The following is a 15322-nucleotide window of genomic DNA, read 5'->3' as shown; positions in this document are numbered from 1 at the left end:
GTCAACAAGAAGGTATTGACTACAATGAAACCTTTGCTCCAGTCGCCAGGTTAGAATCTATTTGCTTACTTGTATCATTCGCTATAAATCATTCTATCAAATTGTATTAAATGGATGTCAAGAGCGCATTCCTTAATGGTTATATATCATAAGAAGTGTATGTTAACCAACCTCCAGGTTTTGAAAACGCAAATTTGTAGGAGAATTGCGATCCAAAACGCAACAGAAATTAAAATTTTCTCCTTTAGAGATCCTTACAAATGGTCATGATCAGTGATAGAATATTTACCTCTTGTGACGATTGAAAGCTTTGGTGCAGATCTCTTGTGACGATCAAAACCTTTGATGCAGATCCACTGAGCGATCACGAACGTTGAACGATGACAACGTCTCTACTCAGTCCACACGAACGGATTCCTTCAATCACAGTGCTAGCTGGTACGAATGAAGGCTTTGAGTGAGAGAGAGAGAGAGAGAAAAAAAATGAAAATAATGCAACTGCAATGAATGCTTCTGCACAAGGGTTCTATTTATAGAACCACTTGTGTGGGCTTCAAGCTAAAAAGCCCACTTAAGTGTATTTTGGCCCATATCTTATAATATGCCCAAAATCACTTAAGCTCATGGTACCTTACCATATTTCGTATTCTACTTAAGTACACCGTACCTTTACGATGTTCTACAATTCACTTAAGGGCACCGTACATTACAGTGTTCCTTAATTACTCTATCTCTCATCAATCCGTCCTTTGTGTGTGACCCTGTAGGTTTTCGCGGCATTGGCAATTATATTAAATCATGTATTTAACATAATAAACAGTGAGCGGTATCTAGCAACACATCACTGCTACCCAAGACACGAAAATGTCATGTGATCTGACAATTCCTTCTGTGATAATATTTATGTGTATAATTACCCTTTTGCCCTTATGTCTATATTGAACACAAGGCATAGACCGTGTCATCCTTGTCCAGTTCAATATTGGGTCCATAGACATTTATCCTGTTATGCAGGATGGGCAAATTCCATCTAGGTCACTCATGTCCCTCAGCATGCTTCGTGGAGTACCCATCAACTGTCTTTATGGTTATCCAGTTACGGACAACGTTTGATCAGCAATAAAGCACTCGACTCTACATCTAGGGTCCATAGTGGTTTCAGGTCGAAGAGTGGTATACACCATTATCACCATGAGAATAACTTATGACACTTTGCATAACTTTCTATATAGTATTCTCATAGCGGGTCAATCCGGTATAAATATTACTCTTAATATTCATACCTATGTTTAAGACTTGATAACTCCTTATCCATGATCCATGAGATGTGATCATCAGTCTATATACATAATAGTCTTAATGCTTTAATGTCATCCCACTTCACAATAAAGCTCGACTATAGATACTTTAAGAATAATGTCCTTATGTTTAATGTGATCTCATGATTAAGTCATACTTGATACATTAAACAGACTAGCTATTTTAGGGACTTTATTAAACAAACGTAATAAAGAAAAAGCCTTTTGTTATTAATAAATAATTCGATACAAGTACCAAAAGTATTGGCCTCTATGGCTTACACCAACAAAATTATCCAAAACATGTTTTTAAACTTAAGAAATCTTTATATGGACTTAAACAAGCTCCCAGAGCTTGGTATGAAAGATTAAGTAATTTTCTTCTGGGACATGATTTTATCAGAGGGAAAGTTGACTCCACACTCTTCTGTAAAAACATTAATAATGATCTCATGATATGCCAGATATACGTTGATGATATCATTTTTGGTTCAGCTAACGCCTCTGTATGTCAAGAATTCTCTGAGCTAATGCAGGCAGAATTTGAAATGAGCTTAATGCAAGAACTAAAGTTCTTCCTAGGAATTCAAATCAATCAAACTTCAGAAGTCACGTACGTTCATCAAAGTAAATACATAAAAGACATTCTAAAGAAATTTGAAATGGCTGAATGCAATCCTGCAAAGACACACATGCATCCAACCTGCATTCTTGAAAAAGAAGAAGTCAGTCAAAAGGTTTGTCAGAAGCTCTATCGGGGTATGATAGGCTCCCTTCTCTATCTGACTGCTACTCGTCCTGATATTCTATTTAGTGTTTGTCTCTGTGTCAGATTCCAATCAAATCCTAGAGAATCGCATTTAACAACAGTTAAAAGAATTCTCAAATATCTGAAAGGAACTCTTAACCTGGGCCTGATGTATGAGAAAATATCAGAGTATAGACTATTTGGTTTTTGTGATGCAGACTACGCAGGAGACAGAATGGAGTGAAATAGTACATCTGGAAATTGTCAGCTTCTGGGAAAGAATATGATATCCTAGGCCAGCAAAAGACAATCAACCATAGCCCTCTCCATTGCAGAAGCGAAATACATCTCAATATCACTGTGCACTACTCAGATGCTCTAGATGAAGAATCAATTAGAGGATCTGCAAATCTTCGAGAGTAACATTTCTATCTTCTGTGATAATACTACTGCCATTTGTTTAAGCAAGAATCCTATTTTACACTCCAGAGCTAAGCACATACAAATAAAACATCATTTTATCAGAGACTATGTTCAGAAAGGGGTAGTAACATTGAAATTCATTGATACAGATCATCAATGGGCTAACATCTTTACTAAACCCTTAGCTGAAGATAGATTCCTCTTCATCTTAAAGAATCTGAACATTCAAAATTGCCCTGAATAAAATGTGCCTCTGAGGTTGTAAAATGAGATTCTGATGTAAACACAATGGATTCTGCCTCTGACTCTGATACTCCTACCAAGTTAGAAGTTATTTGAGTTAGAAATCTCTAGGAACCAATCCTTTGGTATTCCTGAAAATCAGATAAAGCAAACACGTGGAGTACCTTGCGTCTGACCTTGGAACTTCTAGACAGCTATCTAGAAGTAATCAAGGAACAGTCTCTTGAGATCTCCTCGAGCAGTGTACTGACTGTTGGGATTAGACATCATTAATGAGCTGTAATCATTTTCCCTCTAAACGTGCTGACTTGGTTTTTGTGCTAAACTCTGTTTTGTGTGTCGCTTTGCATGCGCCCTAATTTGGGTATTTAAACACATTCATTTCACACATTGCACACTTTTCACTCTCACGCACTCTTAAACCTCTGCAAGCTCAGCTCTCTCAAGGCATTCCTGCAGCTTTCTTCATCTTCATCCCAGCCTTCAACAACATTCATGGATGCTCAACAACAATCTGTTTACAACTTCTCTCAACAAATGGATTCAAGCGAACAAGCTCCAAGTTCAAGCAACCCAAACCCAGCGGTTACCGGTGTAGTCTCAACTCCCATCTACAAAGAACCACACATCCTTGATCGCGAGCCTCACATCAATCTAGCAACACCATTTGAGAAACTGGAGGTGTTATGTCAATCCTTGGTGGATTTTGACAACATACGTAGAAATGGCATTGACCTCACTGATGAACTCAGAAATCAAGGTTAGGGAAATTACTTCAAACGCTTGTATGGTCCTGTCTACACAAATCTAGTGAAGGAATTCTGGAGATTCGCTGATGCTGATGATCACTTCATTGTCTCCTATGTTTTGGGAGTCAAAATGGTGATAATTGAGAAGTCCATTGCTGCTCTTCTGGGCATGGAAAAAGATGGAGGCAGAAGAATCTACAACATTAATCCTAGGGCAAAATACATGTCCCATGAGATTAACCCAACAATCTTCAAGCAGAACGCTGAAGGCAACCTCTCTAAGAACAAGGAGCTACATCAGAACCTCCGTGTCTAGCTGAAGATCATTCTGGGTACCATCCATCATCGCCCAGCTTCAAACTCTTCAGACTACATCAACACAGACCAGAAGTGCATTCTGTACTGCATCCACAAGGGTCTGAAGCTCTGCCTTCCAGCACTTCTTTTCAAGTATCTCAGAGACTCTATACGAGATACAAGAAACAACATGAAGCCCAAAAACTACATTCCTCTGGGAAGGCTAATCTCTGACGTCCTGATTGAAAGCCGCCTGGTGGACCACCTATTAAAGCTCAAACTCATGGACGACGTGATGATCGACACTGGAAAACCTCTTAACGCCAAAAATCTAAAGAGCATGGGGATTCTGGATCAAGTCAAGTTCAAACTTACTCTAGACACCTTCTGGGAAACTCTCAAAGATCAGAGGGGGATCCCCAATGGACTCTATCTATTCTCAAAGGAAGACCCTCGAGAAGTAATCCTTTATTATCTAGATAATCTGATGAAAGAAGGAATAAATATCTCAGACTTCCACTTAAGCGATCTACCAGATAAGCCTCCAAACTTCATGAAGCGTCAACGAGGACCCTCTGACAAGACGAAGCAAGCAAAGAAGGCAAGACTAGGAGAATCCTCTGGATCAAGACCTCCAGCACCTCTGCATGGGCCCTTCTGGTAAGTCTGTTTCTCTTGCTCCCTCTACACAAACACATCCCATTGCTTCTTCTATCCCTCAACCAACACCTATCTACACCAACTCAAAAACCCCTCATTCAACCACCAAAACATCTCATCAACCATCCCAGAAATTCAATCTTGCCACCACCACCTTACCTCTTTCTGACGCAGAAATGCTGAATGAAACCACCTCACCATCTTCATCTTCTTCTCCAGAATCACCCCCTACTTCACCATTTCATCAGACACAGAACACTTTGATCCCTCACTCCCACTTTGGCCCAACTTCAAGCTCAGACTCTGGCCTCACAACAGCCAACACAAACCACACCTGAACCTGAAGTCACTTCACCACCCGCAGAACAACCAAACCCAACACCATCTGACCCTCAACCCTCTGAACCAAATAACTCTGACACACACCCACTAAATACATCCGCTGAACCACAAACTCTCACTCTTAACCTAAGCCCTCCCACTTCTCCACCTCCACCCTCTGAACCAGAAAATACCCTGCCAACCCTAGAGGAAGCAATAATGCTATTTGCAGGAGCTTCAGTTAACAAGGTCAAGTCTCTGACCATCAACTCTGGCATCAGTGATGATCCCTCAGCTGTTAGGACACACTGGAACATAGTTATTGGCTGGATGACCTCTGAAGCCTTCAAACTGAAGAGCCTCTCTGAGCAAGTCAGAAACGACTTCATAAGAGATGCTGAAGTAAGACTACAGGAGCGCCTAGCCAGAGAAGCTGAGGAGCAAGCCCGAAAGAAAGCAGAAGAAAAACCAAGGCAAGAGGAAATGCAAAGACTTAAGGAAGCTGAAGCCAAAACTCTAGATGACGCTGCTGCTGCTGAAGCTGAAGCAAAAGCTGCTGCTGAAGCTAAAGCTAAAGCTGCTGCTGAAGCTGAAGCTCGTCGTGCTGAAGAATCTGCCAATAGGGTAGAACCGGATGCTCTGACTCAGGGGGAGTCTTCCACCTTTGTCCCTCTGGTTCTCAAGACACTTGAAGATCTTCAGAAGGAGCAGAAAGAAGTCCGAGCTAGATTGGATCAACAAGATTCAGTCAATGTCAACATTCAGAATCTGCTGACCCAGCTGCTTCAGAGGATGCCTCCACCTCCAAACCCTTAGGCACCTAGGATTCTTTTTGATTGCTGATTTGCTTGTTGCTTTCTGATTGTGTTTGTTCTCGCTTTCTGCTATTTGTGTTTTCTATCTGAATATATATATATATATATATATATATATATATATATATATATATATATATATATATATATATATATATATATTTGCCTTTCCCTTATTTTACTAAGTCTTTTTGATTCTGACCAAAAGAGGGAGAACTAAAAACAACTCTGATGAAAACATATATAAATCCCTTAGTACTTTGCAAACATTTTGTTTAATGAATTGATTCTAATCCTTCTTGACTTAGAAATATGCAGAAGAGTATCTAGAAACATCATCTCATGGAAGCTCCGGTAAGAACTTCTGAACTCCCGGACTCATCTCAGGGGGAGCTCACTTCTATCTGGTCCAAAATTTCCTATCTAAAATGTTTCATCTCTTAATTAAGATTGTTTTGTCATCATCAAAAAGGGGGAGATTGTAAGAACAAAATTAGTTCTACAATAGAATTCCAGGATTTTGATGATAACAAAGGATGAAACCAAAAATGGCACCCTAACGAAAATTCTCTAAGTGTGCAGGACTCTGAACAGAAACAAAGGAATCCGATCGTGTTATCAGATACAAACTCTGATCAAATACAAAGTACTAGAAGATCAGAAGCATCTGAAGAAGAAGTGTGCTCTAGAAGTTCTGATTCTGAGCAAAACAAGACGCAGAAAGACTAGAAGCTCTAAACTTCCACTGGACTCAGTTCTGATGATATAAAAGACCAGTACTCTTAGAAGCTCTGACGTAACCTCAACGCAATCTACGGTTGACACAGAAACTCCAAGATAACAAAGACTCTGATGAAGATTCTCCAAATCCAGAAAGAGTAACGGAAAGAACTTCTTCAAATGGAAAGAAAGTATATTTAGAAAGAAGTTATTCAGGGAGACAAATTGGTTATGGCAAGAAACACAGAAGTAATGACAATAAATGCTCATCAAAGACCAATATTCTGTCATCACTCCAACGGTCCTTTTCACCATTATATAAAGGACAACCTACCTCATTGAGAGACACACAACAACACACAGAAAATTCTTTACATTCTCTCTTAGTTTTTCACGAGCTGCTGCTCATACGTGAAAACACTTGCTTGTTTATTCTGCTATAATATTTGCTTACTCTTAGAAGCACTCTCGATTACAAATCTATTTTTGCTAAATTGCTTTTGTTCCTCAAGTGACTCTGCGTAGTCTGTATACTTGGGAGGACTAAGAGATCACTCTCTTAGACGTTTAGTTGTATTAATCTTTTCAGATTAGTGGATTAAGTCCTTTTTGAAGGCGAAATCACCTTGACCGGGTGGACTGGAGTAACTTTGTGTTATAAGCGAACCAGTATAAAATTCTGTGTGTTCTTACTTTTGAAAAAGCTTTTATTTTCTAAAACAATTCAAACCCCCCTTTCTTGTTTTTCTCACCTTCAAAATGATCTCCACATATTCTTCACATCTTCATCGGCCTTCAACTCAATAAAGTTGTATTTCACTCTTCTATCAATATCAATTCAATCTTCACTAAACTCAATCTTCACATCTTCACCGGTCTTCAACTCAATAAAGTTGTATTTCACCCTTCTATCAATATCAATTCAATCTTCACGAAACTCAATCTTTCTCACATTTCTTTTTTCGATATCAGTCAATAATTCATTCAACTTGGACGTCAAGACGATGCGGGATGTGGTGCCATCAGGAAGCCGAAATTCTATAGAAAGTGATGTTCCGTTGAAGTACACTTATGCCTTGATCAAAAATTGAGGAAAATACATTTGAGATTTTTTTATCAAACAGCAACCCGAAAAATAAAAAATTAAGAATTTCTGATATTATTTATAACTTTCCGAAAATAACACTATCGAAAATTTAGTGCGTACCAAAAATTTCACTTTTACCTAAAAAAATTTAAAACAAAAATTTTATTCAATTTATTTTTGTCAAAGGCAATTTTAAAAATTTAAAATTATAGTCGGATATAAATGGGTTGACAAGTTAATTCCTCGTATTCCCCTGTTGATTTCTGTCACTATTGGGCCAAAGTTAAAAACGATTCGAGCCCACGTCCAGAGTCTTTAGCAACTCTCTTCCCGGTGCATTTTGTCAGTAAGCAGAATCAAAATACCGAAATTGAACTATACTGACATTTTGCACTGTCGGAGTTGATCTAGAACCACAATGGAGGAAGCTCCATGTTCTTCATCGGCGGCGAGATCGAGCACCAAAGGAAAATCCTCAAACGATCTCAACATCGGTATTACCTTGCTGAACGACGATCTTCTCCACAACATTCTCACCAGACTCCCTGCTCTATCGTTCGCGTCCGCATCTTGCGTTAGCAAATCATGGAATTCCATTTGCAGTCGCATCATTTCTCGTCCCAAGCTCTCTTCTGCACTTTCCCTAAATCCTTCACTTCGTGTAAGTTCCATTCGTTTTTCTTCTTACTTTTAGGTTTTTCAATCAAACAAATACCTTCAGTGATACTGATTTTTTTCCTTAATATCTGTATGCGTGCGTTATATCTCAGAATTTTTGTATGTTTGTTTGTTGCTATTTATTTGGTTAATGGTTTGAAATGGAACAGGAGGCTGTGAAGGAGGTTGTTAACAAGGTTCTATCCGAGCCAATTCGACCTCATTTTGCTATTGTCAATGTTGGATGTGGATTCGATGCGAACAAGATTCTTCGCCTTGTAAGGAATTAATAACCTTGTTTTTGTGAAAGTAGTATTTGGGTTATGCAACTGACTTAATGTCTCTGGTGCAGATTCAACGGAAATTAGGGTTTAATATTCCGATTATTGTCACTGTCAATAATGGTATTATTGGAAGGGACGCACTTACCGATGAATTTAAAGAGGTTGGGTGTTGATGATTTTTTCCTCTTTGTGCTTGATATTTGAGAAACATGTCTAAACCCTAGGATAATCTGTGTAGGTCAAATGGGGTGCCCTTTTTAGTGGTATTGGTGACGATGAATATGCAAGACATATTAATGAAGGCATAGTTTTGACAATTGGCTACTTGCCAGGATTGAAAGTGGAAGCTATACCGTTAATACGACCGCCAAAGGTAATAAAATCTATTTGAGAATTTAGACTTTGCACACAATGAAAAGGAACATGTAAGGGTAAGACATTTTGAATATTAATTTTTTCGTTTGGAATGGAAAATGTTAGTGTGTTAGTCTATTATAAATTACTCAATCAATACCTTACAACCAAGGGTAGTCAAAAAATGTTAATGTGCTAGTCTATTATAAATTACTCAATCAATACCTTACAACCAAGGGTAGTTAAAAAATGTTAATGTGCTAGTCTATTATAAATTACTCGTGCAAAAGGCAACCTTAAGTTGTCAATTGGCTTTAGTAATACCTCAAGGCAAGAAGAGGAACTAAGGTGTTAATAATAGATAAACGTAGAAAACAATATAATGTTTAGATATCTTGTATTAACTTTCAATGTAAATTAGCCACTTAAGTTGAAAAGCTAGTAAAGTCCTAAAGATTGGCATTGTTTGTATAACATTGTGACCATTTCATCCTCTTTATCAACATGTTTCAAATAGATTAAATGGAACACCATTTACTGCCGACTGGAAGGGAGTGTAGATTTTAACATAAGAGGAGAGGAAAATGAGATTTAAGCTCCTCTCCGGGAAGGAAAATTGGTGCTAGAAAGGCATTCTGTGTGTGAATGGAGATTAAAAAAATCATTAAGATGAGTGTGCAAGAATGAATGGATGTGAAAGTGTGTTCTAAGTTAGGGAAATGCAGAAAAATGAAATTGAAATTTAGTATTATTTTATATGCTGTCAAAAAAATATTTATATTAATTTTAGATATTGACTTGTAACCTTGAGCTTATGTATGCCACTTTGTTAATAATAAGCTTAATGATTTTAAATGTTCTTTTTAAATATTTATTTACATTTCTCATAGAATCTAGTGGTGCTATGATCACTTGGTTTTCATCCTCATTTCCTATCCAAAGAATGATTTCAATTTTTATAACTTTGTAATTGCAACTAGCAAGAGGCATATTACTCTTCCCTCACTTCAGATTTAGATAATTTGATGCTTTATTCTTTTTTATTTATTTCATAAAGTTATTTAATTAAAAGTATTTCTGACGCCAGACACCTCAAGAACCATGCGTTGATAGTTTTATTATGGATATCAAAGAATACTCAGCCTCCGTTTCTGGTCGCCAATTCCCCATTGGGGTTATATTATTTGGAGTGAGTTAACAATCACACACTTATTTACCAGTATTGATTTTATTTTGTCAATTTACCAGTCTTTGGTTCTGTTCCTAACACTTTGATTTTGCTGCCCAGGAAGCCAGCACTGATATGAAACTGGTTCTGGAGAAGCTGGGTTGGTGATACTTTTATACATATTTATTTACTCTGTACTTGAGGAAAAAGTTGGAAATTAAGTGTTATGCTTGATAGAATATCTGAGATTCATCTCTTTAATTTGAATGTGTTACAAGTTAAAGGAAACAAACAGTTCTAAGAGTTTATATACACAAAACAATGCTCTGTTTAGTTTGAAGATATACTTGAGTGCTTTTCCAAAAATATTTTGTTGCAAAATGTCTATGGGATACATAATGGCAATTCGATACTTAAACTTAGACTAGGCGAATTTGCAGCCAAATAATTGGAAAGAACACAACTTCAATTTATACATTTCTGACACATATATGCTTGGTTGTTTTCTTCTTTGACGACATTTTGTTTAATTTCAGATTATGCCATGCCCATAGACACAGTCATTGTGGGTGATGAGAGAGGATGCTCGGTATTCAGATGCGGAAATGATTCTAGAAACGCATGTTTTAGTAAAGGGTTCATAGAAGCTGTTGCTCTTGTATTTGCTCAGGACAGAAACAGGTCTTCTGGTACCTCCCGATCTCTTTTCTTAGATATGGCTACAACATGCAATGCACAGTGTAATTCATGCATGTCGTCGTATCTCATTAATGGGGAATGTAATTTTAATATTCCTCCAAAGTTCAAAGGTTATCAGGAATTGAGTATAACACTGTAAAAGTATCTAATTTTATGCCTGTGAAAGTTATGTAGTTAATCTAGTACTAATAAGTTTTAAGAAAAATAATTGGAATTTCTTTGAAGTTTGTTAAACACGTATAGATTACTTTGATCTCTTAAAAGTGGGTAGAGGCTGCTGATAATGCAATTGCTTTCGTTTCTTGTCTTCTTTTAGAAGGACATTGCTTTCTTTTTTTCTTGCGACAGGTAGGAGACACTTTTCGGATGTAGGTGGGAATTTGGGGGAGATTTCTATAAATGCAGTTTTTTTTTTGTAAAAATTGCAATATTGGATACGGATCTGACACAGTTGTCACTGGCTTTGGAGTATGCATTATAGGGAAAGGGCCACTATAAGTCTACAAAGCTCCTTAATGATTTTTTTGTTGTCTTGCCTTCCAATTCTTCTTGTTCTTGCCTTTATACGCGCGCACATGTTGAATAATAGAGTCTGTCTTGTATATGTTTTTCACTGCAGTGATTGTTTCCAGTGTCACAACTCACAAGGCATGCCTATCTATTTCGTTGTCATTTTTTATAAATCACTCATTGCTGTTAGGAATTGATTTTACTGCAGGAAACATTAGATTTCATGTTGCTTTCTCAAATGGTGTTTCACCTGTGGGTGGCAAATACAAAGCAGCTTCAGTTAGAACAAACAGCACCGATTGTTCAACATGGTTAACTGCCAAAAGGGAAGGGCATCAAGAACTTCTTGATGGTGAGAGTATTCTGCACGATATTAACACTTTGGTGAGCATTTATTTCCATATTACGGTCTACCAACAAATTCCTTTTACTGCGGAGATACTAATGTTTGAAACTACCATGATGGGAATGTCTAATATCGAGGAATATAAAAAGCTTAAATTATTAAGGACTAGTTAAAATTTATGATATAGGGAGAAGAAGGGCCATTAGATTTCTCGGAATAGACAAAAATACTATGTTAGTGACAGAGAATAAGAGGGGGAATTGGTAATACACTTGTGATATGGATGTAGAATGGAATATCTTCAAAGACAATTACATGAGCTGATACATAGAAATGATGAGTTGAAGGGGAATAGCACCAACATCCTTTTTGAACTCGGGAATAACCGAGAAAGGGGCATTTATAACACAGTCCTTCAAGAAATAACAGAATGAGGTACATGTTTGCATTGTTGTCTAGAGACAAAGTCTTCTTTCTATTAATAAACAGCAGTAATTGTAGGATTGTGTTATAAATGCCACTTTCTTTGACCTAGTGTATTTATAAATCGATTCTCTCCCACTCTGTGCTGTGTTTCACAAAACGAAGGGGGACTTGAAACAGAGAAGGAAGGACTGACTCAAAGTGCAGTATGAACTGACCATGTCATTCGTTGTTTTCACAAAAAACAACCGAGTAGAAACAGTTTGCATTTGGGTGCATGCACAGCCAATCCAATGAGTCACTCCACCTAGTAACTGACCGGTTTACCAGTTGAACTGTTGATCCAAGCCAGTTTTAATAGCACTAGTCCCATTACTGATTTAGAACAAGTGGAAATAAACACTAGATGTCTAGCTATCTTATGGAGATTATAATGGGATAGTTTAACATGGTTTTGAAAATTGTTTGGAGGCAATTAAAGAATGGTGATAAAACTTCTCTATCAATAGCTAATAGTCTAGTTGACCACCTAAACATGCCCAAGCTGTAACCTGGTTGGTTTTCGTCTTCTATTTCAGTAGTATTTTTTTATTGAAGCAATAATAATCTGTATCCCTATTGATACTGATCATGATGGTCCTCGGAAAATGGCATGTCAAATTGGGATATTGATTTTTATGCTAAATTTTGCAGAAAGATGAAAGGTGATATAGGCTGATGCTATCTGTCAATTTTTTTGATTTCAAATATCATTTCAATGTTTTATAAAACTAATTTTATATGAATTTTGTCTGCGTGGTTATTATTTTATTTTCCCCTTATTGCTATTTATGTCTTTTTTTCACCAACTTTCCAAAATTTGGCAGCTGGAAAATCACATTGAGCCTCCTGAGTTGTACATTGGGGTAACTAAAAATAGGAAAGTCTCCATTGGAGCAGAGAAGCCAATGCCAAGAACGTGTATTGCATATCATGGAGTTGTGGGGTATGATATAAACTCTTATATTTTGTAGATTGTATGTCTTCTAATGCCTTGTCAACATTAATTGTTCGGAGATGTTGAAATAAGATGCTGTCGTTTAAGTTTTAGTAGGACATAGCAAGCTAGGACAACAAGGCCCAATAAGCTAGCTGACCCAATCATTGGGCCCATATTACATGTGCACACCTTTTAGAAAGCTGTAGAAGAAGTGTAAGTTGGGATATTCCCCTGATTTTTAGGAAGTTTCTGTTATAAACGAGAGGGAAGGGGAGTGAGTAATGCATTCAGAAAAGTAGTTACGATTCAGTTGGGAGAACATTTTCTCTGGTCTAGGAGCTTCATGCTCTGGTAAGGAGTTTAACAATTTGGATTTACCCTTTCGTTTTCTGTTTTCCACCATTGTAGATCTATGAGCTCAAGGTAGCTCAAAGTTGTGCAGAAACTAAAAGCAAAACTGGGAGAAGGAGAGAGAGAACTCAACAATTCAGATATTTTATTGAATTGATTACCGAGCACTAAGCGTGATGCAATGAAAAGTCTTTGCCAACTAATCCACTGACTAAGCATAAAAGAAACTATCCGGCAGTGATAGAAGCTAACTGCTAATAACATAATGTACTGAATCAGCACATTCTGTCATGTACAGTGGCTAAGCATATAACTATATGATTATATGAAATGACAGGAAGATAGAGTGAGATGCGAACCACTGAATCCAAGTAGGGCGGATTAAATAGAGAAAATTTTCCGTTGCACTTTGTGATAAAAAATACAACCCATGTTCTAGGAACTAATTTACTGCATAGACCTGCAGTGTTTTATGGTACTGAATAAACTTAGTATTGTAAAGAGGGAGCACTACAACGGGTGTTTACATAAAATCAGACTGGACTATAAATGATATCATTAGAGAAATAGTCAGTAACTCCTATAGTAGAAAAGATGATAGAATCTCATTTTAGGTGGTTTGGGCACACATGGGAAAGACCCAAAGAAGAATCAGCAAGGAGGTAGATGCGGTGGAGGGTTGTCTAGTATCCAGAGGTAAGGCAAGCCCATTGAATATTATGGAACAAACCATTAAGAGAGTTAAATAATCTATCTTGAGATACAATGCGCGATAGAATGTTAGTACAATATGTGTTTCAAGTGGCCGACCCCACCTAGTGGGAATAGGCTTTTATTTTAACCCAATTATTTCATCCATTTTGCCATTGTCAACAGTGGATTTCAATTTTGTTTTGTCTAGATTAAGGCTATAATTTATATGATGAATTCTAGATTAGACTATAACTTATATGATGATTTCAACTTTGTTTTGGCTAGAAAAGTCAAGATGTCTAAAATTATAAATTTGGAAATATTAAATTATTTAATGTCAGCCGTACAAATTTGTTACCTTTTGGTGAATCATGTGATTTGTTGATAAACCGTGTCGCACGAGGAAGCCTTACAAAAATTCCACCTTTTGGCAAATCATGTGCTTTGTTGATAAACCGTGCCGCACGAAGCCATGATTGATTAAGTGCATAATTTTATCATATCGTGCTACGAAGTTTTGTGTATGTGGAACTGAAAACTGTTTCCTAAACTGTTAATTGATGCTTTCTGGTTTTGTACAACTGTATTATATATTTTGAACACGTGGAATTAAAAACTCCTCTTAAACAGCCACTGTTTCCTCATCCTTCCTTAGTCTATTAACCCCTATTGTAAACAATCTCAGTTCTTAAAAAGAACACACTAACTTTGCATGTTTTGTACAGAGGTGATGAAGAGTATCTGTATGTTGATGGAATGGGCATCAAAACAGGTGATATCTTTCGGTTCTACCATTCTGCTCCTAATGCCGCATTGGCTTCATTAGCTGAGGTTCGTGATGCCCTTAACAATATGAAGCTGGAGAAGAATTCCAGGAGTTTCGAGGGTAATGGAGACAATGCTACCAATGTTTTTGGCGGTATTCTTTTTGCTTGTTATGGCCGCGGCGATTCATTTTTTGGACGTCCTAATGCTGATAGCTCCCCCTTCTTAGAGAATTTTCCAGGAGTGCCATTTGCTGGAATATTTTGTTGTGGAGAAATGGTGCGTCCTTGTACCACTTTGATTGGTCCATCTCCAGATGCAAAGCCCATCAGTTGCTTTTTGCATGTTTATAGCAGTGTCTATTTAGTGATGTCATATGATCCTCCTCCCTCTGCAGAACATTAGATGCTATTCTTAATTTTCTCTTCAAGATGTAGATTGCTAGTTTGAGCAGGATGTCTGTTTTTTCGGGACCACAATGATAAATATAAGTTATGCGCGTGTTTAATTATTGCAGTTTCACTATGCAACTGATTTCAGATCTTCTGAAGCTTTTTAGTTCTACAAGTGAAAAGCTCTAGGGGATTTAATCAACTAACTGTTTCTGCAACTTTGTTTCATTATGCCCTTGCTTAAATTATCACAGTTCTACAAGTGAAAAGCGAGGGGATTTAATCAACTAACTGTTTCTGCAACTTTGTTTCATTATGCTCTTGCTTAAATTATCACAGT

General features: G+C 37.3%; 1 protein-coding gene across 1 annotated transcript; it reads left to right on the top strand.

Moving 5' to 3' along the window:
• The first annotated feature begins 7627 nt into the window (after positions 1-7627).
• LOC127078375 (F-box/LRR-repeat protein At5g63520) lies at positions 7628-15101 on the top strand. Its single transcript, XM_051018831.1, has 10 exons — positions 7628-8022; positions 8189-8296; positions 8371-8463; positions 8541-8675; positions 9744-9845; positions 9945-9984; positions 10361-10513; positions 11242-11417; positions 12669-12787; positions 14551-15101. Exons 1-10 carry the CDS (start codon positions 7780-7782, stop codon positions 14993-14995), a joined length of 1614 nt encoding a protein of 537 aa, XP_050874788.1. The 5' UTR covers positions 7628-7779; the 3' UTR covers positions 14996-15101.
• The last annotated feature ends 221 nt before the right edge of the window (positions 15102-15322 follow it).

The sequence above is a fragment of the Lathyrus oleraceus genome, chromosome 5, assembly GCF_024323335.1.
Source record: "Lathyrus oleraceus cultivar Zhongwan6 chromosome 5, CAAS_Psat_ZW6_1.0, whole genome shotgun sequence".
NCBI classification, from domain to species: Eukaryota; Viridiplantae; Streptophyta; class Magnoliopsida; order Fabales; family Fabaceae; genus Lathyrus; species Lathyrus oleraceus.
The sequence above is the reverse complement of the archived record's forward strand: the minus strand, read 5'-3'. Positions and strand labels throughout refer to the sequence as shown.